Source organism: Nematostella vectensis, chromosome 8, assembly GCF_932526225.1.
Source record: "Nematostella vectensis chromosome 8, jaNemVect1.1, whole genome shotgun sequence".
In the NCBI taxonomy this organism is placed as follows: domain Eukaryota; kingdom Metazoa; phylum Cnidaria; class Anthozoa; order Actiniaria; family Edwardsiidae; genus Nematostella; species Nematostella vectensis.
In genome coordinates this window covers 9,167,328-9,193,640 of record NC_064041.1, presented here as the reverse complement: position 1 = coordinate 9,193,640, position 26,313 = coordinate 9,167,328, and the positions used below count along the sequence as shown (strand labels likewise).

Below are 26,313 nucleotides of genomic sequence, written 5' to 3'. Positions count from 1 at the left end.
GGAACAGCTTCGAGGGCCGTTCCGGCATGTGTTTGAATACATTGTGTTGATTTGTCCGACTTATGCGAAAAATAAGTCCTATCGTGGATTTGCTCACGGGGATAAACGTTTCTTGGTATTATCACCGGATTCTAGTAACACCGATGAGATTAACGAGTTACTAACAGATTGTGCGGTGCTGTTTTCTGGTACAAATACGTTACTCGTTTTGGATGACTGTGCTGTATCGAAAGATCTAAAGCAACGCTCGAACAAGTTTATCAATCTAGCGTTCTCAGGTAGACACGAAGGATTATCAGTGTGGGTATTGACGCAACAATTAACATCCATAGCAAAGCCCTTCCGTGATAACGTCGCCTGTGTGGTTACATTCCATAATCCATCTCAAATCGGTACCAAAACACTGTTTGAAGATTATGGGGGTGACTTAGACGTCGAGACTCGTAAAAAGTTCGTAGAACTGCTGAAAACTGAAAAGTATTCCAGACTCTGTTTCTGCCTACGGCATCCATTCCAACGTTATTTGGAGATTCCTGCGACGCGGTGAGCTCGAGGGGCTGACCCCTCGAAGTGGTTTAAAAACATCTTGGTCTACTTACAAAATAAGATGACAAGCATTGAGGATTATATGGAAGAGGAGCCTAAGTCTAAGGGGAGCTCGAAGGGTGAGCCTCTCGAAGACGATGTTGAAGTCAAACGAGAATCGCTGGCTATTCTCGCATCTCTTGGGACTACGAAGGAATTTCTTGGTGTGGACATGAGTTTAGGGGATATCAAGAAGCTCTCGGCGAAAGACGTCGAAAAGTACTTTGTTCGCTACCAGACTGTCTTAGGCAAACAAGTTACTGATGGATTAGTAGAATCAGCACTTCAAGTGGTGTCTCAAGTCATTTCCTACGTGGTTCCTGTAGATGACACCGAAGCGCTTAGCAAAGACTTACAGAACGACGAGTTGGTTAAACGCGAATTGTCAAACTTTGCAGGTCTCTTGGTATTGAAGGGAGGAAGGATGGTAGCACTTGCTAGTGCCCTCTTTCGGGTCGCTAAGCATGTTAAACTAACACCTTCACAGGAGACTTCCAACAAACTTCAAGAAGTTCCAAGCACAACTGAGCAAACTCTTGAGCACACCTGAGCACACCTGAGCAAGCTCTTGAGCACACCTAAGCAAGCTCTTGAGCACACCTGAGCAACCTCTTAAGCATGATGTGATTTAAAGATTCTTTATTCAGTGAGTAAAGAATCATGTCTGACGAAAATCAAGAGGTTGAGCAAATCACAAAGGACCCTCCCCCCAGGAAGAAGAGTGCCGCTAAGGAGAAAGATCCTATAAAAGTCGCTTCTGGTAAGAGAGTTGCCGAATATAATAGGAGGTGTAGAGAAGCGCTCGCTAGGGAGATGAAACGCGAGGCGGAGGCGAGTTCAGAAGACGCTGCACGGGTAGAGACACCCCACCAAGAGGGAGCTCGAGGGGATAGCCTCTCGGACGCTTGGATTCCAGAGCTATCGTTTACAACTGTACTGGCTCTAGTCGGAATAGGGCTCACCGCATTGGATATGTATATGCGTTTTTACAAAAAGACGCCTAAGATCAACGCCAACGAGGCCGAAACTCTTGGGAGACCCACCTCCCACCTAGGGGGAGCTCGAGGGGCTAACCTCCCGAACGCGGCGCCGAAAATAGGAATGTTGTGATTTAAAGATTATCTGAATCTGTAATAAATAAAATCATGTCAACTGAAAACAAACTTGTGAAAACGATCACCGACTCAGCAGTCATCATCGGATTAGCCGCCGGTATTGGTTATGTTGTTAAAAAGGCTATGAAAGAGTCATTCATCAACGACCCTTCGTCAAGTGTTACAAACTACGCTAAATGGGTTGCTGTCCTGTCCGGTAGTATGTATCTGAAAGATTATCTGGAAACACAAAAGATTTTGCCAAAACCGCTGTAGGCGACTTAAAGATCTTATAGATTGATTAATAAATGGCGAGTATAGCATTTATGATTGGTGGAGCTATTCTTAATGCGACGGCATTCGTTGGAGGGAGTTACCTAGCGAGATACTTATCTTCTGACGCTACTCATGTTGATAAAGAAAAAATAAGACACGATAAAGCGCTTGAAAAGTATCAACAAGCAATGGGTGATTGGCAGAAAAAAAGACAGGAATACCAGGATTGGTTGGAGGAAGAATATAATAATAAACTTCGTGCAGACCAGAATGATGAGGAGACCGATCAGGCTTTCAAACTATACGCTCAAACACATCCAGATTTTGATTTGAAAGAGCCTGAGCTCTCAGATTACTACAGACCGAGTAGCAACCAAAAGATGGGAGAGATGGCATATGTTGGAGGTGGAATGTTAGCCCTTGGCTATGTAGCGAGCAGGTGGATATGAGCCGGCACGACTTAAAGATTTCTTATTTTCAAACAAAATAAGAAATGGATATAGATTTTGATCCCACAACAGAAGAAGGTAGAGAAGATTTGAATACTACTGTAGACGAAGATTATGACTCTCTTATTCCAAACGATGGTGAGGGAAGAGAATCATGGAATGAAAGGATTTCAAACAGATTTGGTAGAGGTGCAAGCTATGTGAGTAGGAGGTTGGCCGACTTATGGAAAACACGAAACCCCGGGAGGGCTGTCCCCGAGTACATGAAGTTACAGAATATGGGAGGTTCTCCTTCAACGGACACACTTAGGGTAAACCTTTTGTTATCGAAATATCCAGATCTTGATGAAAATTTAGTTCAGATTTCAACGGATGAGAGAGGAAAACAATTCATTTCCTTCTATTCTGCGAGAAAAGGTGGTTGGACTAGACCAGAAAGGTTGTATAATGAGGATGGAACGGTGCGGAAGAGTGTTGACGACAAAATCAGATCCGGAAAGTACAAGCAAATTCAGATTCAACTCGATGAACTAGACGCTACAGGTAATACACTCAGAGAAGAAGAAGAGAGAAACACCGAGCAAATGAGAAAAAATAATGAGGAACGAAGTGAAACAACTAACCAAGAAAGACTAAGAGCTATAGATCGTAAAAATGAAGAGCTCAGCGAAAGAAATTCTGTCATAGATGAGACTTTGGAAGAGAATCAATTGGAGAGAGAAAATCTCGAAGAGAGAATGTCGTTGAAAGATCGTGTTAAAGCGATTTTTAAGAAATACGGATTTACAGTCGCTGCTGTCGTTACCGCTGTGGGTGTTGTTATCGGTGTTATCGTCTCTAACCTGAAGACGGGTTTGACAAATGTCGCAAAAGGCGTTGGAGACGGTCTGAAAACAATAGGCAAAAAATTAGGAGAAATACTCCCAGGAATGGTTGGTGCTATAGCTAGTTTCATATTTAGAACGGCAGGTGAAGTTGTTGGCTTTTTAGCTAAAAACGCATGGCTTCTCATCGTCGCTGTCGTCCTGTATTCCGTAGAACGATTTAAAAGGAGACGGAAATCATAACAAATGGTATTACTCTACATTGAAGGAAACGTTGGTGACTTTACTGTCTATTTAGAACAACCTATTGAAAAGCCGCGGTTTATCGCGCTGCGAGGATGTGCGTTTCATAATCGTTGTAACAGTCTCTCAAGCGAGGGAACGGTCTCCGACGGTGAGAACATTATCCTTAGGATCCCCGCGGGGCAGTATACGATCGAGACGCTAAAACGTCAAATAGATGGGGGTATGCGTCTTGGTGAAAAGTCAGTCTCTATTAGAGACTCGTCACTCGAAGTTCATCGGAACGTCGTGTTGAATGAGCCGCTCGCCTGCCTGTTAGGGCTCAAGACCAGGGAGCTGGAAGCAAACACTCGCCATGAGATAAAGATGATAGGTCACGAGGCTATTTTTATCCACTGCGATCTTGTGAACGCGTCTGACTCCCTCCAACAAGGGGCGCCCTCACAAATCCTAGCAAGTGTAGAGCTTGATGAAGGAAAGATATACCTCAATCCAAGCGATCCGGTACGGGTTAGCACCACATCAGTCGGTTACGTGAGTAGTCTCCGTCTTAGTATAAAGGGCGGTGACGGAAACACAATAGAGCGCGGTCTCTACCCGATACGTCTAATTTTAGAAATCACTTAAAGAATAAACTCTCCCCATAATAAAGCTATGGAAGAGTACAACTCAATCTACCCGAACGTACCCCGAGGGGTCAGCCCCTCGGGTGATAACTTCAGACTCCAAAAGACCCACGATGTTTTGGGAAGTTTGGAGCAAGAAGTTAAACATTACGAGAACGTGAGGAAAAAGTATAAACGAGGGCAGAGCGTGTTTTCAAAGTTAAGTGTGGTCTTAGGACTCTTATCCGTCATTCTTGGGTCTAGTGGTTTGGGGACTTCTCTGTCGGGTTTTGGTATCGTCGTCGGAGTTCCGTTGGGTGCTTTGGCCGGTGTTTTCGGTCTTACGTCTGTAGGCTGTGCGGCGGTTTCTAAACGGCTGTCGCAAAAAGTCTCCAAGCACGACCAAACAGCGGCGATGGCAAAGGCAAAAGTAAATAGCATACGCGACCTGGTCTCTAAAGCTTTAAAAGACAACAAAATATCAGACGAAGAGTTCTCTTTAATCTTGAACGAGGTGGATAAGTTTGAGGCTCTAAAGCTCCAGATCCGTCAAAAGTCGGTAAGGGAGGACGAAAAAAACGTAAACATTACCAAGCTGAGGGAAACAGTAAGAGAAGAGATTTTGAAAGACCTGGCGAGTCGACCCGCTCGGTGAAATTTCTGTACGAGAGAACTCCCGTCGGATGGATCTATGAATTGAGATGCGTAAAGGACTGATTTAAAAACATCTTATATGTCATATAAGATGAAGTTTACAGAATTTGTGAAAAGGTACCCTTACTATTCACGCTTTAGGTTCTCTGCCGACGAGCACGGCAATGTGCAATTCGTTTTCAATGGGGACGAATACGATCCATTCGACAAGAATGGGAATCTAGTCAAGACGTTATACCACTTCCCCGGTGACAGCTGGAAACCCGAGAATATCCAGGATTTTCTAGTCGCCGACGACACACAAGCATACAAGGAAACGATCCAGCAACTGTTTGGGTTCCCAAAACAATACAGACTAGACGCGCGTGCAGAGTACAAGATATCGCCGTGGGACGAAAACCCTACGAGAAATAATTACGTCTCTTTCGATGTTTTTATAACACCAAAGCTGAAGACACACTTTGTTTTTAGGGACATATTCACCGACAGCTTGCTAGTATTCAGAGCAGCAAAGGAGGCTAGTAGGTGGCTCGACGCCCCGAACCTCAGTTATTGGAGTCAAGCCTTAAATTTTGCTATGTTTTGCGCGACTGCTGGATGTGGTGTGACGCGTGACATGATTGACGACTCTCAAGTGGGGTCATTCTACAGATTTCACATCATTTTCACTATCAGACGAATATTAAACGAGCTACAATGCCCTCTTCCAAAAGATAGGCTCTTTAGTTGGAATAAAAACTTCTACAGCGAAGCAGCTTACCAAAAATTAAGGACAGAGTTCCGAACTGGCGGCGATTTCCGGTTCCTTGGACCGATAAATCATGGGTTGGGAAATGTTTATAACTATGATTATCACGGCTTGTCATCTTCTAACGACGAGTATAAGCCTTATGGCACCATTGATCAATTACACGACGAATGGGACGCTGCCAAAAGCGACCACGAACACATGAATCACTTTGAGATTGAGTACCTGAAAGACCTTAGAACTGGGTTTCAGTATGAGTGGTTCTTTCCGGAAAAATCACTGGGGTTAACCAAAGCTGGGTTGTCTAGGATAAACCAGAGCATCGAAGCCTTTGTTTACTGTATTCTAGGCGCGCAAGTTCAGACCCGGTCGTCGATCGTCGGTGATAGCGGTTCAGCTCAGGAAACGAAACAGGTCTTCACGAAACTCTTTGAAAGCGCGGTGGTGGAAAACAGTATATCGAAGAGTATACAACGGTATCAGTTTGCTTTACAACAGGCGAGACAAAAACTAGACTTGGCTTTCGCCCTCGGCTGTTGGTTAAGTCCATCGTATCTTGTGATAAATAACAACACTTCGATCGCTGGCTATAATAACAAGTTACAAAAAGCCACCACAGATATGAAACTGGGGCTGAATCCGATAAATAACGAGATAAAAACGATCCCAAAACATAATATGGGTCATTCAAAGATTGTGTTACCTCATACCGAGTCAGTCACGGCTCACAAACCGGAACCGGAGGCGAAAACTAACCCAAAGCCGGACGTGATTAAACCCACGAACACGCAGCATGAAAATAACCTTGTCACGATCACAGTCTTCACGGCTGGTTTAGCTTGGTATCTATTCCGGTAACATGCGGGGTGCATGTGAGCGGATGTGACGCACCGCAAGAAGACAATACCTGTTCACGCGCATACCAGACCACCCTGGCGACCGCGAACTCTCAATGTAAATACAAAACCTATTTTCAGAATCGCTAGTTGTCAGGGTGATTAGGAATGTATGTGTTTTGTAACGTGAGACGCGTTACAAAACTGAGTGTGTCAATGTTAATTTCCGTTACACGTTCTGCAATGATGCTTTTGTCTATTGTGTTCGCATATTTGAGACCCTCCGCATAACTTACAAAAGGGTCTCTGTTTGCCGTGTTCACACATCCCTTTCCCCTTGCATTCTTTACAGACATATCTTGCTCGTCTGTGCTCACAAATGCTACCGCCGTTACATTCTCTGCACCGCGTTTTTCTCCGGTTGTGAGGGCAGATTTGCGATCCGTGACAATCTTTGCAATAATATTTCACTCTACCATGAAGACACTTATAATCCGTTGTTCGCTTTACGGGGGATACTTTCGAGTCTTTCACCGTTTGGTTCTCCATTTCTATCAAACCGGTCATGTCCTTAAATCACTTTTCAATCCAACACGCGATACCCGCCTTCTAGCCGGTCAGCGTCTACCTGGCGAAGCATTCTCCCAACATTTCCTTCTCTTGCTCATCCATACACCAATCCCAAAACCTGTCCGGATGCCAAGCTACTGGCATTAGTTCGTCCTCCAGCTTTCTACGGAATCTCATCTTGTGTAGCTTCTCCGGGAGCTCCTCGTGCACAAGACCCCACCCCCACGCCGCACGTATCACCGCGAGAATCTCGTGTAGACCTAAGAACCGTGCGCGGCCCATAGACCAAACGAGATCGGTCGCGCCCCACTCCAAGCACAACCTCACAGCATCAATGTTACCGGATTCGATGGCCGGTCTTATAGCATAGTTCGGGTCAAACTCCCAGAAGTTTTCTCTAAGCAACTTTAGAACCTCGACGTGGCCATTGTATGCCGCCTCAGCGGTGGCCCAACCGACATCGACATCGGCACCTAGATCTATCAACAACTCAACAACCCCCACCTGACCTTCCCCCACCGCAGTACCCATAGCTTCGATCATAGCCTCTTCGTCGTCACAATACTCGTCCATCACCTTCAAAACCTCTACGTGCCCGCCTTTCGCTGCCATGGACGCTGGATACACGAAGTCACAGGCGCCCAACTCACAACACATCTTAACGATCTCGGCGTGCCCATTCTCCGCCGCGCTCGCCATGGTCTCGTCGAAATCCGACGCGCCCCACTCTTTACATAACCTCACGGCCTCGACGCACCCCTCCGCCGCCGCGCGCGCCATGGCGGTGTCAAAGTCTGCGGCTCCCCACCTCGCTAAGGTGGCGGCTTGATCCTCCACGGTGAGATTTGTAAGACCTCCAGCACTTTGCATATCCATTTTGTTATTACATCCACGTCTTTAAACCACTTTTTTCGAATTTTTTTAAAACGTGTTAATTCACATCTACTCCGAACTGACAGTTTTTGTGGAAATCCTGATTTCTCTGGAAATCAGGAAACATCATACCACGCCAGGCGTACCCAGGACTGTGGCCACTTCTCTCGCTTTCCTACTGATGGTTAACTCGGAGACGCCCGTTCTTTCGGAGAATTTTTTAAGTGTAATATCGACCCCCTTTAGCCGTACCCAGTAATAGGTTAAAGCGACCGCAAAGGATTGTGGGCGAGCGCGATTCAACTCAGACGAGCGGTTCTTAGATCTGTAGTAGAGCTGGACCACCTCTCCCTTCTGTGCGGGGGACGCTGAGAATCTATCCATCACATCGCGAATGTGGTCCACAACGGTGGGAGACGTTCCGTGTAGTAAGTAATCTTTAGGCATGTTAATACTGAAGATTTTCAGACCCTTAAGGCAACTCTTCTTGCTCAATCCAAAAGTTTCCATCAAGGTTTTCGGTGTCTGACACTTACCAGACATCTTGTAGGCGTAGTAAATACACGCAAAGACGATCGCCTTCCGTGGGTCGCCGCGAAAAATCTGGCCTTTCGTCACCTGAGTGTATATCTCGTTAGCTTTGGCTACAATTACCCCGCTAAAACCCATGCCCTCCACATCCTTGTCAATATTTCTATCCTCAGACCTACGTACCTGGACCCGACTTGGATCCGAAGACCGTTTGCCGTCGGAATGTCCGTAAAAACCCCATTCCCTTTCGTGCGCGATCACGCGCTGCATCTGTTCCCCGCACTCTAAGCAACTAGTGACCCCGTCTTCTGTGACTAGGTCGTCATGATTGCAAAGGGTGTTACCACTATCCCCGTCTCCCAAGGAGGCTCTACTAGTCTCGTATTCGGTGAGGGCTCGGTCAAACAGTGCAAATTCCAGCATGAGGGTGGGGATGTCAACCCTGGGTACAGGTCCGCCGGGGATATTGTATGGTGGTGGTGACCGATCTTCAGCCGTACGTTGAACTGTTCGTTCCTCCATTTTATTAAACTGTTCATGTCTTTAAGCCACTTTTCAAAGGCATTCTAGATGTGAAGCCGAGAGGCTAGCCCCTCGAGCTCTCTCTAGGTGTGATGTGTGTGGTTGCTAAGACCTCCGAAGGGGTCCGCGTGGGGGCGGTGCGGTCTAAAGTCTCCACACCTCATTCGTGGACTAGTATCTCACCCATCTTTTTTCGCCATACCGTGGCATGGAGACTAACATTGCTAGAACACCAAGGACAATTGTCGCCGCTCCGGCCACAAACCCAACGGGGTCGAAGCTTCCGTATTCTGAGTCTTCATAGTAATCAGCGTCACAACAGCAGTGTTCAGGCTCCGCATCCGCAGTGTTACTCACATTCACCTCCAGCACCGAACAACCGCCGGCTGTAGCCGCATCGTTTTTAATCTTCACCTCCGTCTTTAATGTCATTTTATCTAGGACCCCACACGTCTTTAGACCAGAATAGCCCCGAGCTCCCCCTAGATGCGACACGTGACAAAGTGATTGACAGGTTTTTGACAAAATGATTGACAGGTGGGCTTGGCTACCACGTGACAAAGTGATTGACAGGTTTTTTACAAAGTGATTGACAGGTTCTTGACAAAGTGATTGACAGGTTTTTGACAAAGTGATTGACAGGTTTTTTTACAAAGTGATTGACAGGTTGGCGTGGTAGTCACGTGACAAAGTGATTGACAGGTTCTTGACAAAGTGATTGACAGGTGGGCTTGGTCGTGCAAGAGATCTCTGGCAAACTCGCGCATGCGCAGGTCGCGAGGCTTGGCGGAGGTGCGCGGAGACTTTTGCGCCACTTTTGGAATGAAATTTGGGGAGATCAAAAAGTTGCGCCAGCTGCGCCAAAATCCTACTACTCCGTTCTACAACGTGCGAATCCAGGCTAAATCACCTAATGATGCTTCATGTACACACGGACATGACAGACAGGATTGACCAGTCAAAGAAGAAATAATATGGCTTTACCAATATCGATTCTTCTTCTTGGTCTCGTGGCAAGAACCGTGCAAGAACACTCAAGGTAACCACACCAAACCTTTTCTAGACGAAAAATAAGGAAACGAATCCTTTAGAAAATTACCAAATAATCGATAATTAGATAAGGACTAAAGCGGTGACTATAGGCTTTTCAACGTAAAGTGAATGTTCTGCCCTGAACGTCTTGCTTTTTAAGTTCCCAGAAAGCACTTAGAAGAGTTGTTTATTATCGAAATCACCACTAGGGAAACATAGCAATGCGTAAACAAGGAACTTTATGAAAATTTTTGCCAAACCTTTTCTAGACGAAAAAAGGAGACGAATCCTTTAGAAATCCTTCCGTCATCAGATTGTCAATAACTAGTGATGGTGACTTTAGGCTTTTCAATGTAAAGGGAACGTTCTGCTCTGTATGTTTTACTTTGCAAATTCCCAGAGGGCACTAGAAAAGTATGCGTAACTATTAAAAACACTGCAAGAGAAGCACAGCTACCCGAGAAAGAACTTGTCCTCGCCATGGGAGTTACGGCAATCCAAAATTTTTAATTAGTTCCTCGATATTGCGTAAAGAGAGTGGCTTTCTTATAAATTGCTTTCATTTTCAATCGTATTTGAGAGTTTTCTCTTTTCAATATTATAAGATTTTTCGGAGGCTTATCATAGCAGCATAACATTGATTTTGCTCTTATTAATGTTTATAAGACTTACTCAGCCAACACATAAACACATAAACACATGAACACATAAATAATGTAACTCTTTTGAAGTCAGAAGAAGAAATAAATAAAATAAAAAATCCAAAAGAGATAACGTTCAGCTAAATACCGTTATAGGCCTCTGTGTTCTAATTTTTTTAACTCGAAAAGGGGAGCGTAAGAGATAGATGGTTTATTTCAATTCTCCTTTTCCATGTTTTTTTTTTTTTTTTTTTTTTTGATCTAGAAGTTTGGGGCCCTTCAAAAGTATCAGATGCGTGATCCGTGATCGGACCCCAATTTGCTTGTGACACGTGATTGAGCACACTTCTTTTGCGTGAATCGTGATTTCAAACCTCGAAATTCGTGAAACGTGACGACCGGTCTATTATCATACAAAATATAACCCCTTTGCGCCATTTTGTGATTGTATTGCATTGTCTGTGTAATTAGTTTCTATCGCTATTTGTTGATATTTGAATTTTTCCCCTATCATTTCGCAGCGATTTTCAACTCATTATTTCCGTGATTCGTGAAAACACCTTTATCTAACTCAGTGATCCACGAAAGTGCGAAAACTTGGTTCGTGATTCGTGATTGCTACCCCCCTGTTTCTACGATTGATTAATTATTGATAAATGCTTTTTATACAATTATTGTTGAGTAAAACAAGTTTGCTTAGTGTATCCATATTGAAGTCAGGGTTAAGAAGCTGTCACGGATAAGTCAAAGAAGAAATGCTATGACTTTACCAATATCGATTCTTCTTCTTGGTCTCGTGGCAAGAATTTGCAACACTCAAGGTAATATTTTCGGCAAACCTTTTCTAGACGAAAAACGAGGAAACGAATTAACAAATTATCGATAATTAGATAAGGACTAAAATGGTGACTATAGGCTTTTCAATGTAAAGTCAATGTCCTGCCCTGAACGTCTTGCTTTTTAAGTTCCCAGATTGTACTAGAAGAGTGGTTTATTATCGAAATCACCACTAGGGAAACATAGCAATGCGTAAACAAGGAACTTTATGAAAATTTTTGCCAAACCTTTTCTAGACGAAAAAAGGAGACGAATCCTTTAGAAATCCTTCCGTCATCAGATTGTCAATAACTAGTGATGGTGACTTTAGGCTTTTCAATGTAAGGGAACGTTCTGCTCTGTATGTTTTACTTTGCAAATTCCCAGAGGGCACTAGAAAAGTATGCGTAACTATTAAAAACACTGCAAGAGAAGCACAGCTACCCGAGAAAGAACTTGTCCTCGCCATGGGAGTTACGGCAATCCAAAACTTTTAATTAGTTCCTCGATATTGCGTAAAGAGAGTGGCTTTCTTAGAAATTGCTTTCATTTTCAATCGCATTTAAGAGTTTTCTCTTTTCAATATTATAAGATTTTTCGGAGGCTTATCATAAACAAGGAACTTTATGAAATTTATTTTACCAAACCCTTTCTAGACGAAAAAACAAGGAAACGAATCCTTTAGAAATCCTTTCGTCATCAGATTATCAATAACTAGTGATGGTGACTTTAGGCTTTTCAATGTAAAGTGAACGTTCTGCTCTGTATGTTTTACTTTGTAAATTCCCAGATGGCACTAGAAAAGTATGCGTAGCTATTGAAAATACTGCAAGAGAAGCACAGCTACCCGAAAAAGAACTTGTCCTCGCCATGGGAGTTACGGCAATCTGAAACATTTAATTAGTTTCTCGATACAATATTGGAAAAAAGAGTGGCTTTCATAGAAATTGCTTTTATTTTCAATCGTTTTTGAGAGTTTGCTCTTTTCAATATTATAAGATTTTTCGGAGGCTTAACATAGCAGCATAACATTGATTTTGCTCTTGTTAATGTTTACAAGACTTACTCAGCACAGTGAACACATAAATAATGTAACTCTTTTGAAGTCAGAAGAAGAAATAAATACAATAAAAAATCCAAAAGAGATAACGTTCAGCTAAATACCGTTATAGGCCTCTGTGTTCTATTTTTTTTTTAACTCGAAAAGGGGAGCGTAAGAGATAGATGGTTTATTTCAATTCTCCTTTTCCGTGTTTTTTTGTTTGTTTTTTTTTTTGAGCTAGAAGTTTGGGGCCCTTCAAAAGTATCAGATGCGTGATCCGTGATCGGATCTCAATTTGCTCGTGACCCGTGATTGAGCACACTTCTTTTGCGTGAATCGTGATTTCAAACCTCGAAATTCGTGAAACGTGACGACCGATCTATTATCATACAAAATATAACCCCTTTGCGCCATTTTGTGATTGCATTGCATTGTCTGTGTAATTAGTTTCTATCGCTATTTTGTTGATATTTAATTTTTTTCCCTATCATTTCGACGCTATTTTCAACTCATTATTTCCGTGATTCGTGGAAACACCTTTATCTAACTCAGTGATCCAAGAAAGTGCGAAAACTTGGTTCGTGATTCGTGATTGCTACCCACCTGTTTAAACAACTGATTAAATATTGATAAAAGCTTTTTATACAATTATTGTTGAGTAAAACAAGTTTGCTTAGTGTATCCATATTGAAGTCAGGGTTAAGAAGCTGTCACGGATAAGTTAAAGAAGAAATGCTATGACTTTACCAATACCGATTCTTCTTCTTGGTCTCGTGGCAAGAATTTGCAACACTCAAGGTAATATTTTCGGCAAAACTTTTCTAGACGAAAAACGAGGAAACGAATCCTTTAGAAAGTTAACAAATTATCGATAATTAGATAAGGACTAAAATGGTGACTATAGGCTTTTCAATGTAAAGTGAATGTTCTGCCCTGAACGTCTTGCTTTTTAAGTTCCCAGATTGCACTAGAAGAGTGGTTTAAACTATGTGTAATTAAGGAACTTGATGAAAGTTTTTTTTGCCAAACCTTTTCTAGACGAAAAACAAGGAAACGAATCCTTTAGAAATACTTCCGTCATCAGATTATCAATAACTAGTGATGGTGACTTTAGGCTTTTCAATGTAAAGGGAACGTTCTGTTCTCTATGTTTTTCTTTGCAAATTCCCAGAGGGCACTAGAAGAGTAGATTAAATGCGAAACTTTTGAAAATACTGCAAGAGAAGCACTGCTACCCAAGAAAAAACTTGTCCTCGTCATGGTTACGGCAATATGAAACTTTTAATTAGTTTCTCGATACAATATTGGGAAAAAGAGTGGCTTTCTTAGAAATTGCTTTTCTTTTCAATCGCATTTGAGAGTTTTCTTTTTTCAATATTATAAGATTTTTAGGAGGCTTATCATAGCAGCATAACATTGATTTTGCTCTTTGTAATGTTTACAAGACTTACTCAACTCAGTGAACACATAATTAATGTCACTCTTTTGAAGTCAGAAAAAAAAGAAAGAAAATAAAGAATCCGGAAGACATGACGTTCAGCTAAATACCGTTATAGGCCTCTGTGTTCTATTTTTTTTTAACTCGAAAGGGGAGCGTAAGAGATAGATGGTTTATTTTAATTCTCCGTTTCCCTGTTTTTTTTTGGATCTGGAAGTTTGGGGACCTTCAAAAATATCAGATGCTATAAACTACTAGTTTTAGATGGTGTAAATTTCTCGCTACATTATTAATAACTTTTGGTATTCTTTTTTACATTTTAACTTGGAAAGTGTTACGCTTATTTTGTTGTGCTTCTAAGGGGAAAAGGGGCTTAATAGACAGAGAGGAATATTCTGGCTTAGAAAGGGGCTTAAAAGAGATGGAGGGAAGCACCTTTAGAATAGAGTCTTGCGGTGGGAATAAAATAGGAATAGCTTTTTGCTTGTACTCAATTTGTCAATCCTTTTTCAGATCCCTGCCGCAACATGCATTTTCCTTCTCCACTAGAGGACCACGCCCTCTTTAACCACACCCTTCAGAATATAACTGACATATCAGTGTGGAACTGCCAAGTAAAGTGCTATGTGAACCAAGCATGTCGTGCTGTGAACTATAAGAAAGGCGCGAATCTCGGGAGCTGTGAACTGCTGTCCGCCATAGCTGGATCCTTCCCTAAAGATCTGCTTAGGTTCCCAGGAATCGACTACTACGGCCCCAATGTATGTCTAAACAACCTCATACGCGCTTGATGTAAAGTGGTTGTTACAGATACTTATAACCTCTGGGATGTTTACTGTAATTTTCTGTAGGGCGAAGCATTTACCCATTTAAGCAAAGCATTTAATAGGCCCTTTGATACAAATTCATTTGAGGCAAAATATGGCGCTAGATAAGCAATGCCTTACTTTTTTTTAACCCTTCACCTACAACTTCATTTTTAAACCTTTTCAGGGAAAATTGCTATAACTTCTGAACCATAGCAGCTAAGTAGCTAAAACTTGGCGACTTTTCCTAAAAACTATCTGCGGACGTTTTTTTGATGCCATTGACATGCCTAGGAGACGCTCCATGTTACCATGGCAACCGTTTATTCACACAGTTTTCCAAAAACTGAAAAGTAGTGAATTTTTCATATTTTGGTCCTGTTTCTCACATTCAAATGCCTCTTTTGATTTCCAAATTTAATTAGGTGACAAGTTTCACAACAGTGCTAAATGTTTTTTACTTCGGATATTTGGGGGGAGGGTTGGGTAAATTTAGCACTCTCAAAGCTGTTGTAAAAATGTCACTAGATTTACAAGATGACACTTTAAAAGCTAATGTTATGCATTTATCATTACTATGAGCAGTAATATATATTCATGCAAATTGTTTTTTCTGTGATAATTCAAAAGTTTTTTTATTTCGCAAAAATCATAAGGATCCAAGATGGCGGACCCAAGATGGCGGACCCAAGATTCCAAAATGGCGGACCCGGAAATTCTTACCAAAAAAATGACAACAAATGTTTTCATGTCTTTTCTTGCATTTTAAAACCGTTAAAAGGTTGATTTTGACGTATCTGAATGATGCAAAATGATTTCAAACCGATATTTTAGAATTTAGGCAAAATTTGAAAGAATATCTAGACACCGATTTGTGACCTCATTTTGACGTCATAATTGATTCGACCACACCCAAAATAAAGCGTTGCGATTCCTTGCACGGTGGCGATTATTGTATGTAAGTTTGATGGTCATAGCCTAAGCGGTTCATGAATAACGGAGGGGGCCCTGTTAGCCCACCCCCCCTAGTTACAGACAGCTCAAAATAGCCCAGTCTGAATAGGGTAGGCGCTTCATTGCAAACCGTCCTAATAAAGGCACAGTTTTACGATCTGCTTAAATTTGATTAATTGATTATCTGTATATTAAAACGCCCCACCGTTGACGCTGCATCTATGCTAAGTCTACGAAGTTTATTCTGGAGTCACCACATTTATACGATAGCTAGGCTAAGGCTAGTAGAAATGCTGTGGTTTTTTTTTTCTTTTTCTTAGGAGGTTTGCGTTCCAAATCCTTGTCCCTCGGCCAACATGACCTGCGTTGAGTTAAAGGGGAATCCAAGATACAGATGTGAGTGTCCACAGGGATACATCGGTTCCGCATGTGAAACAGGTAAAAGCGGTATTCAGAGATTATAGAATATATAGAACATCATTAAAGCTATTTTTGTGCTTCTTTCGTAGATGTTGATGAGTGTTATCCTGGACATTACAATTGTCACCAGGACGCTACTTGTGCAAACACAATTGGCTCTTTCGCATGCACATGTAAACCTGGGTATACAGGAAACGGAGTAAGCTGCGAAGGTAATGAACCACCAACCGATATTAGTAATAATATTACTGTTAATTCGCAAAATGTAATTTAAGTAAAGAACGCTAAAAGTTTCAACTGTTCAACGCGAAGTGCAACAAAATATTTAACGCCAAAGGTATTACGCATGATGTAATAAGTTTATCTATTGACTAAAAGCTAAAAGTAAACTAGTTTACTTTTCTTTCAGTCAATAGAATATTTTAGTTTTATCACATTTAGCGTTTAAGGTTGTTGCCTTTCGTGTATTATTACATTTTGCGTTGAAAGTTATTACATTTTGTGTTAGAAGTACATTTTCCCTGAAAGTTTTCGCGTATAGATTACATTTTAAAGTGAAATTCATGACACTTCGTTTTAAGATTACATTTTGCGTGAAAATTTTTACATTTTGCGTTAAGATTACAGTTTGAAGAAAAACACGTAAAATCTACTACCTAGAAACGAAAAACAAAAAGGCAAACAAACCACATACAAGAGCAGTGTATATTCCACCATTAAACTTGTGTTTGATATTATCATAGGTTACTTCAGTTATATATAAGAATGAGACTGTCGTTGGTATTTTTGCTGTAAATCTTGACGTTTGGTGATAAAACTTGTAGTTTAGAAGGAAAGCGTAAACAGCGAATTCGGCATTCTCTTCTACTTCCCCGCAACAAAATCACTGCAAGTAGACAAAAATAGCTTTGAAAACACATAAACACATAGTACCTACCGAAGAGAGCACCGCTATATTTTATCATTCCCAAGTTTTCGTATTTTGAGCAGGATTTGTGCCGTTTTTATTAAACAATCAAAACTCGTAGTTATCTAGTTCTATGCTTCTCGACGACAAGATTTTCACCAAAAACAAGACGAGTTTCCTTCATGTTAGATGACCGTGTTTTATTTCCTAAGTCACAGGAAAACCCCTATAAAAGTATTTATTTTAGATAAATTCCGGCAGGACTCACTGACCTCATCCGACATGTTCTACAATTTGTGGGTTGCACTTCGCTGGCTTCTATTTGCTGATTTCTGATTGGATATTCGTGCGCGCGTCGGATCTATGAACTACTATAGCATGATCGAAACTCATACATTAAGTACAGTTTTAGACGATATAAGTTTGATCGACAGACTCCAGCAATTATCACTTATCGAAACTCATACATTAAGTACAGTTTCAGACGATATAAGTTTGATCGACAGCAATTATCACTTGCGATTATAAGATATTGATAAACTTATTGCCCATATATTACTGCAAGAACTGCTTCTGTTAGAAGCGCGATGCGGAGCTTCATAGGTATAGAGAAATTTCATAGTTCGAAATATTGTTGACTTTGTACTTGTGCTTGACAGATTGAACTATAGGTAACACAATCGAGCTTGTTGTTCTTACTTAGATATTGATGAATGCTCTTCTGGAAGCAACAATTGTCACCTGGACCAGGCTTCTTGTGCAAACACCATTGGCTCCTTCGCATGCACATGTACACCTGGGTATACAGGAGACGGAATAAACTGTGCAGGTAACGAAAACCATTAACCGATATCAGCATTGACATTGTTACTTTGCAAAATGTAATTTAAGTAAGGAACGCTAAAATTTACAACTTTTCAACGCGAATTGCAACAAAATATTCAACGCCAAAGGTATTACTCATAATGTAAGAACTTTATCTATTGACTAAAGGCTAAAAGTTGATTTCGCTGTAAGATTACATTTTGCGTTGACAGTTATTACATTTCGCGTTAAGATTACATTTTGCGCGAAAGTTATTGCATTTTGCGGTGTAATAGCATTTCTATAGCATGTTCGTAGCTCATATATTAAGTTCGGTTTAAGACGAAATTGATCGACAGTCTCCAACAATTAACTCAGGCGATTATGAAATATTGGTAAAGTTATTTCCCAGTATCTATATCATCGACTGCAATAACTGCTTCTTCTTAAATGGCTAATTTAAACAAAACGATTTAGTTGTATGCAACACCTCTACAACACGAGTCGTAGAGTGTAAATCAGCCTACTACTCCGCTGCGACGCTCGACTACGGAAGTCGCAGTGTGTAATTCAGGGCTAAGACATGTCGTAGACAGGCTGTATACAACTAAATCGTCCTGTCTAAATCGTCCTGTCTAAATCCGCCTTTAGAAAAGCAATCGCGGTGAGGAGCTTCATAAATATAGAGAAATTTCGTAGTTCGAAATATTCTTGACTTTGTACTTGTGCTTGCCAGATTGCGCTATGGGTAACACAATCGAAATTGTGGGTTTTTTTTACTTAGATATTGATGAATGCTCTTCTGGAAGCAACAATTGTCACCAGGACGCTACTTGTGCAAACACCATTGGGTCCTTCGCATGCACATGTAAACCTGGGTATACAGAAGACGGAATAAACTGTGCAGGTAACGAAAACCATCAACCGATATCAGCATTGACATTGTTACTTTGCAAAATGTAATTTAAGTAAGGAACGCTAAAATTTACAACTTTTCAACGCGAATTGCAACAAAATATTCAACGCCAAAGGTATTACTCATAATGTAAGAACTTTATCTATTGACTAAAAGCTAAAAGTTGATTTCGCTTTAAGATTACATTTTGCGTTGACAGTTATTACATTTCGCGTTAAGATTACATTTTGCGCGAAAGTTATTGCATTTTGCGGTGTAATAACATTTCTATAGCATGTTCGTAGCTCATATATTAAGTTCGGTTTAAGACGAAATTGATCGACAGTCTCCAACAATTAACTCAGGCGATTATGAAATATTGGTAAAGTTATTTCCCAGTATCTATATCATCGAGCTCAATAACTGCTTCTTCTGAAATGGCTAATTTAGACAGCACGATTTAGTTGTATGCAACACCTCTACAACACGAGTCGTAGAGTGTAAATCAGCCTACTACTCCGCTGCGACGCTCGACTACGGAAGTCGTAGTGTGTAATTCAGAGCAACCTGTCGTAGACAGGTTGTATACGACTAAATCGTCCTGTCTAAATCGTCCTGTCTAAATCCGCCTTTAGAGAAGCAAGCGCGGTGAGGAGCTTCATAAATATAGAAAAATTTCATAGTTCGAAATATTGTTGACTTTGTACTTGTGCTTGACAGATTGCGCTATGGGTAACACAATCGAGCTTGTTGTTCTTACTTAGATATTGATGAATGCTCTTCTGGAAGCAACTATTGTCACCGGGACCGCGCTACATGTGTGAACACCATTGGGTCCTTCGCATGCACATGTAAACCTGGGTATACCGGAGACGGTGTAAACTGTGCAGGAAACGAAAACCATCAACCGTTATCAGCATTGACATTGTTAATTCGCAAAATGTAATTTAATTCAAAATATCGCTAGTGTAACAACTGTCACGTTTTTTGAATTACAAATAAAATTAAAATTTTATTACCTCTTGCTGTGTAACAGCATTGCTCTAGCATGTTCGAAGCTGATACATTAAGTTCAGTTTAAGACAAAATAAAATTGATTGACAGACTCCAACACTTAACACGAGCGATTCTCAAATATTGGTAAAATTATTACAGTATCTTTATCACCGACTGCAATAACTGCTTCTTTTAGAAGGGCAAGCGCGGTGCGGAGCTTCATAGGTATAAAGAAATTTCATAGTTCGCAATATTCATGACTGTGTACTTGTGCTTGACAGATTGCGCTATAGGTATGGAATCGGGCGTTATAAGTGACTCTGCAATCATTGCATCGAGCTATTTTACAATCGGAATTTTTACACTACCGCCTGCAAATGGCCGCCTTAATAACGAAAAAGCCTGGGCGTCAGCATCTCAGAGCGCTGAAGAGTACCTTCAAATCGACCTGGGGCGTGAGACAACAGTCACCAAGGTGGCCACTCAAGGACACCCGGATTGGTATGAGTGGACGAAGAGCTACAAGATCGGCTACAGCACCGATCTATTCACCTGGAAACTGTACCGAGAGGGAGAACAAGAAAAGGTACGAGTCGGGGGCTGATCTAGCTTTTTGCTAAGGGAAAAGTAAAGACACCATCATATACTTACTATTGCAACCATAATTTAAAAAGAAGCCAAGAAACTTGTATTTTAAGGTGGCGCGGCGGAGGTTGTTGTGGCTAAACAGCTTTTACCAAGTTCCCTATAGAAGACTCATTTTTGTCGCGATTTGTTTAGATTTTATTGAAACATCTATGCTTTATCAGATTCCGCTAGATTCACTTTTCTTGCAAGTAAAATTTCTATTTTTCATGCAAGTTAAATGGAAGCAATATTTATATTAAAATAAAAATCTCGAACTAACACCTAACAATTCTCCAAAGCACACGAATTTTTGGCTTAAAACTGACCTGTCAAACTTCGCGATTGATTAATATTTATATTTTCGCCAAAATTGCCGTCGCAATCTTTGAAAAAAAAATAAGTGCACTCTTACAAAGATCCATCCCCGAATTTACGCTCCCTGCTAAGTCCACACCCTAAGGCAACTTGTGAGAGAGGGGCAAGAGGACCAGTGTTACACAAGAATAAATTCCAGATAGTCAATTTGAGAGTATTTTTGTATTATAATCTGAAAACTAGGGAAATTATTTCTTTTCAACATTTGACCACAAGCCGTGCATCTTTTAAACTATTACCTGACCCTATGGCTAAAATAGTCGAGTGTGCGTTTATGAGAAATTAAAATCAAAAGTTGAGTATCTGGACGCTCTTCAAACGAAGCCCACGCCAGCGCCATACATGGTAATCGACGAGCTGCCTTCTGAGGAGGCTAGATATTTTCAAGGGCACAAAACAGACCTATTTATCCTCAAAATATTTGTTCCGCCGCCCGCAAATTTGTGGAGTCGGGCTTGGAACTTTCAACTCTATGATTGTTATCTCTTTCAACTCTAAGAAACATTTTACAGCATCTCGTACCCATAAATGTACAATGAGAGTCGAGCACTTGCCTTGCAAATTAAACAATAAAAGGATGTGTTGGGTTTGGCTTTGATTGATGTTTTGTTCTCTATTCCAGGTCTTCCCCGGAAACACAGACAGGAACACTGTTGTCTATGGAGTGTTGGCACAGCCCATTGTTGCACGTGGTATCCGGATCATCGTGGTAACTTTCCAGCACTGGCCTGCTTTGAGGGTGGAGGTCTACGAATGCATGTGAACATCCCTGCCTGTTATACAAGATAAATCTAGCTGTGACAGTTAACAACAAATAGTTCACCGATTCGACTTCTTGTGTCTTTCGGACCGACTCGCAAAATATCACGTTAAATTTACTCTTGCGCCTTGAAAATCAATTACCAATACCAGGATCAGTTGAAGTAAATTTATATCTCCTTAGTAGTAAGATATATGTGAATTCGTACTGTACTCGACTTCGATCAAGCGCTCGATCAACGATTTCATGTTTAAACGCTAAGATAACAGTTTCCCTCGGAACGTCGATTTGGCGAGTGTTTTGCCAGACTCCATGGTAAGTGGCAAATCAAAAGTGGCGTCACTAACCGACAAGCCGCTCAGCCAATAGAAGCCAGGGGAAGAGGTTCGGGGAAGGGATGCGCCACTATCGAAATGAGTGGGTGATAACTACGACGGATTATTTCCATTGGTGACTATGAAAATATTGAGAGTCGCTTTAATGGGCATGATCAGGGAGTAGGATGAAAGCTTTTTATAACCATGCACAGAAAGTATTTTATTCGGTGGCGGGAGTGAAATGTCTTGTTCTCATTTTCTTGTATAATCAAGACTGATTGATTGAGTTATAAGCAGATTTGCATTGATTTGCTAGATGTACTAAGTTTTATACGACGATAAAGCATAGCTCTGATTAATGCCGGGTGCACACTAGTGACATAACGACATGAGCGCGCTCATTTTTAGCTTAGTATGTTCAAGTGTGAATGGTTTGACATTTTGACAAAAGGCCGAGATAACGATAGAAAATTACGACATAATAAAAAAACTGTGTACACCAGGCATAAGTGAGCTCTTCCCAACACTAGCTTGTAAAGTAAGAAAACAGTTAAATTAGTTTGGCGCTATAGGCGGCCCGAATAGGATTGTGGGTTGCCTGTGTTATGATGCTAGTGAGTTATGAGGCTAGGTTACCCATGTATAGTGTGGAACCAACCTCGTCCTCAGGGTCTTGTGAGTATTTTTCAATGAAACGTGCTACCCAAGCTTCTCGCTTCAAGCTTCAATCACGTCCCTGCCTCAATAAATTTTAAAACAAGTCAGAAGAAAAAGTACCAAGGAGGGATATTACTGTATACAGCAAGAAATTATGCCTACAACGCACAGATTCACACGCCAACCAATCGGCGCAAATGACAATCGAATTCGCCGTTCCATGATGTGTTCCTACTAGCCAACTAGCCCGACTTCATGCTGAACTGAGCGTCTAGTTGTTGCATGAAACAAATATCTGTTGAGTATACGGCAGCGTGTAAATCCTTTAATAAACTTATTGCACCAGAACAGTGCTCTAGATCTTATCTAGATTGGTCACTTTCGATTTATAGCCGCTCTCGAATACACAACGCACTCGTGGACTTTCCTCGCCAAAACGTCGTTATCCTTCTCGACTTTTCTTGAAACAGGGGACTTGGAAGTTTAAAGGGTCGGTAAAACATCCAGAGAATTAGAGAATGTTTAATACCCGGGCTGGGAAAGGGGAGAAAAGATATCGACTCAGGACGACCCAAGCTCTTATCTGCCTTCTCCACTTAATGTTAGAAGCCCTAGATAAGGGGAACTGTGCCGTAAGGCTATTTTTCGCGGACTTTTGTCAGGGTTTCGATCTGATCTACCACAAAAACCTTATCGAAAAACTCTCTAATATGGTTAGATGCGAGTTTGTTGCGGTGGGTTGTTTCATTTTTGCTGGGACGATCCCAGGTAACGCGAATCGGAACAGCTTGTTCTCAGTCTCGTGTTCTTTAAGGAGGCATACCACAGGGTACTCGGTTAGGGCCAATTTTGTATGGTTAATGTCATCCTCGGGCCCACGCGTTAAATTTGTTGATGATTTGTCTATTATGGAAATACTTTCTAGGAATTCACCATCAGTTTTGAATTTCCTTGTTGACGATATCAGAGCTTGCGCGTGTGTAAATAATATGCGCCTTATATTGTAACCTGAAATATCCATCATTTTCATCCATCCGGTTTTGTAGACCCTGTAATGGCGTTTCGTTGTTGGGTTTCCTGTGGTAAACGGTAAATAAAAAGACTCCCGTCACATTTAGAAAATCGAGATATGAGGCTTGAAGAGCAATTTTCAAATGTTCAAAGTATAAATTCTCCTCGTTTTTAGGGAGAACTCGGGCCCTGATCAGAAATTAAGCCAACTTTGCTCGCTAATATCTAAATTTCATATCTTCTAAATTTTTTTAAAATTTGGAATTAAGCTTTTGGTCAGAGGAACCTCTTGTATGCGGAATCTTGAGCTTATATATTGAGAATTGGAAAATTTCATGCCATTTTTTTGCTCTGTCCCCCCCCCTTCATTTAGGATACTGCACTTGGGGCTTTACTTGATGAGTCCCCACATGAGTTTTATTTTCTAGCTAATAAGTTGCTTTTTCAATCTGTGAGAATTGCGCAATGCGCAAAAGACGTCGTATTTAATATCTTATTCCTCTCCACCAAATGCGATCTTTTTGGGTGTACGTCGTATTTAATATCTTATTCCTCTCCACCAAATGTGATCTTTTTGGGTGTAGAGGGTATAGGCTAGCAAAGAAAAAAAATGTCACAGTTGAGCTGAAACCGTGATGGAATATAGGAAAACTTTAAATATATTTCGTATAATGGTAAATTTGCTGTTACACACCAAATATGCCACTTTTTAAGTACTGTCAAGAGAGCATAAGATCCCTATTTGCACAAATATCATCGAAAATTTCATTTCTAGCATCAAGGATACAGACAGTTGCGGTGTATTAATGGTATGTAGTACTTTGAGGATTGCAAGATTTCGAAAACGTTTAAAAAGAGGCTTCATTCAAAATTGAGAGCGGAAAACCTCGTGCTTCAAACACCGTTTCCGCTCTAACTTGCTGCCTCTTCGTAGTTTTTTTTAACATTAATTATCTTCCTAATGGTCAAACGAAATCTGTAAGTTAGACATTAGATACGATATTGATTTTTGTGAATATTCCGGTGAATTGAAAATGAATCCAAGAAAATACATTTCATAAAGCTATCCTTGTAGCGAGGGTATGCATTTTTGAGAAGATCAAAGCCAGCAAGCTGAAGTATCTGAACTTTTCTAATAGCGAGAAAATAACGAGTGATACATTACTGTACTTCTTTGATGATGTTTTTGGAAATTTCTATAACTATTAAGTATATTATACAAGCTGGAGTCAGGATTTGAATCAAACGCGGTATCACAGCCATTTTACATGATCTCATTTCATTCCTATCGAGTTGGCAAAACAACAACACGCAACCCGCGGGGATGTAGGACAAAATAAAAGGAGCAAATCCTCACGCGCAGTGGTAGGGTGGTGGTTACTAAAAATAGCCAGATTGGGAATCCACATGGCGCGCGGGTAATACCGGTACAGTTGGTACAGTTTAATTGTTTTCATTTTTCATGCCAATTATTTCATTGTAAGTGCTTTATTTCATATGTAAGTACAAAAAAAAAAAAACAATAAGATCTACTGTATTTATGCAGAGGCTTATAAGTAGGGGCAATCATCTGTATTATATAAGTGTCACGGCGTTTTCGGGGATCAGGCTATATTGAGACGCGCGCGCATGAACGGGCAGTTACGTCGACGTTGGTAGCCCACGCGAGTGACGTGAGGCTGCACGCGCAAATTGCAGTTAGGAAGAATATTTTTTATCCATCCTCCGTCGGTTTTGTTTGTTTAACAAAAGAATTCAAAGTCGTAGGTAGGGTTGGATTCATATAAAAAAGAGAGAGCAACAAAAGTCAAAGTACCGAAGAGAGAACAAAGCTTTTTGTCTGAGACTGAGCGTGCAGTTGAGCTCAGCCCAAACGTCAACACAAAGGTCGAACCTGATTGGCTCATCGGCGCGTCTAAAAATAGCCTGATCCTAGGAAACGCCGTGACACTTATATAGTACCAGAACATAGGGAAGTTGATTACCCTTACTTATGAGCCCTTGATTTATGCCATCATACTGTTTGTATAGAACATCAAAGACAACAGAATCCTCTAGTTCTTATTGCATTAAAATGTTTTATTAAAGAATATGACATAAAAGAAGAGCTAGAGAATTTATCTAAGAAAGAAAAAAACAATCAACAAATCAAAGGAAGTGTTATTGTTAGCAACAAAAAGTTTTATATCGCTATGGTATTTCGAGTTTCACCAGGTTTCACCAGGAGGACACTGTTTATATCAAAATTTATTCAAACCTCAGATCTAGAGTGGACAACGTAAATATAGGCAATTGAGAATTGCCCTCTAGTTCATTCCTGAGTGCACAGAGTATTTTAAGGCCTTGAAACAGGCTATATCTGACTACAGTAGTTTGGATTAGTCGAGTCTCCCCGTCTCGTGTGGAATCGAAAATCCTCCTTAAAAAATCCAATTTGAGTACTTACGACTTTCCTCAGCGACATTATAGATGGAAAAGCTTTGATTGCATTTCTAGTAATGACATTGTCAATCTTGCCTTTTCAACTTCACAAATGCAAGCGAGTCTCCGGTGAGATTTCAAATTCATATATGGCGGACTGTCAGCTGGAGAAGCCTTACCAAGAATCGGAGCTCGGGCTTCCTGTGCATTGCGCAAATTTGCAGAATTGTATTTTATGACTGGGTTACGACAGGTATCCCGGTATGCAAAATCACTTATTTACATCCCACATGAAGATACTTTGCGATGGGCTTCCGTATCTAAATTGCGTTTACGAAAGAGTGTTCGAGTGAGTGATGGTGGCCCACCACGATAACTCTTTGGCTTATGCTTCGCATAGCCACAGGAATAACAAAGAAAAAAATAAGGGGGGGGGGGGGGGGAAGAGGAAGGGGAGCGAGTATGACCCAGACGAATGAAAGGCTATTGTCACTGTAGATGTTATGTTGTGACGTATATATACATACACTATATATAATGCGTGAGTGCAGGTGTTCAGATAACAGTGCTCAATACATAGGTGT

At 41.0% G+C, this 26,313-nt stretch overlaps 2 protein-coding genes and 1 long non-coding RNA gene across 3 annotated transcripts; 2 read left to right on the top strand and 1 right to left on the bottom strand.

Moving 5' to 3' along the window:
• Positions 1 to 7,883: 7,883 nt before the first annotated feature.
• On the bottom strand, positions 7,884 to 8,810 carry LOC125570303 (transcription initiation factor IIB-like). Its single transcript, XM_048731848.1, has one exon. It carries the CDS (start codon positions 8,808 to 8,810, stop codon positions 7,884 to 7,886), a length of 927 nt encoding a protein of 308 aa, XP_048587805.1.
• A 5,704-nt stretch (positions 8,811 to 14,514) lies between these two features.
• On the top strand, positions 14,515 to 16,172 carry LOC125570295. Its single transcript, XR_007312650.1, has 3 exons — positions 14,515 to 14,540; positions 15,860 to 15,977; positions 16,049 to 16,172. It is a non-coding gene; the product is annotated as an uncharacterized LOC125570295 (long non-coding RNA).
• A 1,281-nt stretch (positions 16,173 to 17,453) lies between these two features.
• LOC125570302 (EGF-like repeat and discoidin I-like domain-containing protein 3) lies at positions 17,454 to 21,326 on the top strand. Its single transcript, XM_048731847.1, has 6 exons — positions 17,454 to 17,469; positions 17,570 to 17,695; positions 18,455 to 18,577; positions 19,330 to 19,416; positions 19,843 to 20,147; positions 21,186 to 21,326. Exons 1-6 carry the CDS (start codon positions 17,454 to 17,456, stop codon positions 21,324 to 21,326), a joined length of 798 nt encoding a protein of 265 aa, XP_048587804.1.
• Positions 21,327 to 26,313: the final 4,987 nt, after the last annotated feature.

Excerpts from the sequence above, each read along its gene's own strand:
- LOC125570303 (XM_048731848.1), bottom strand. The coding sequence starts at position 8,810 with ATGGAGGAACGAACAGTTCAACGTACGGCTGAAGATCGGTCACCACCA.
- LOC125570302 (XM_048731847.1), top strand. Across the intron at positions 17,696-18,454 it reads AGACGGAATAAACTGTGCAG|ATATTGATGAATGCTCTTCT; the intron begins GTAACGAAAACC and ends TTTTTTACTTAG. Across the intron at positions 18,578-19,329 it reads AGACGGAATAAACTGTGCAG|ATATTGATGAATGCTCTTCT; the intron begins GTAACGAAAACC and ends GTTCTTACTTAG.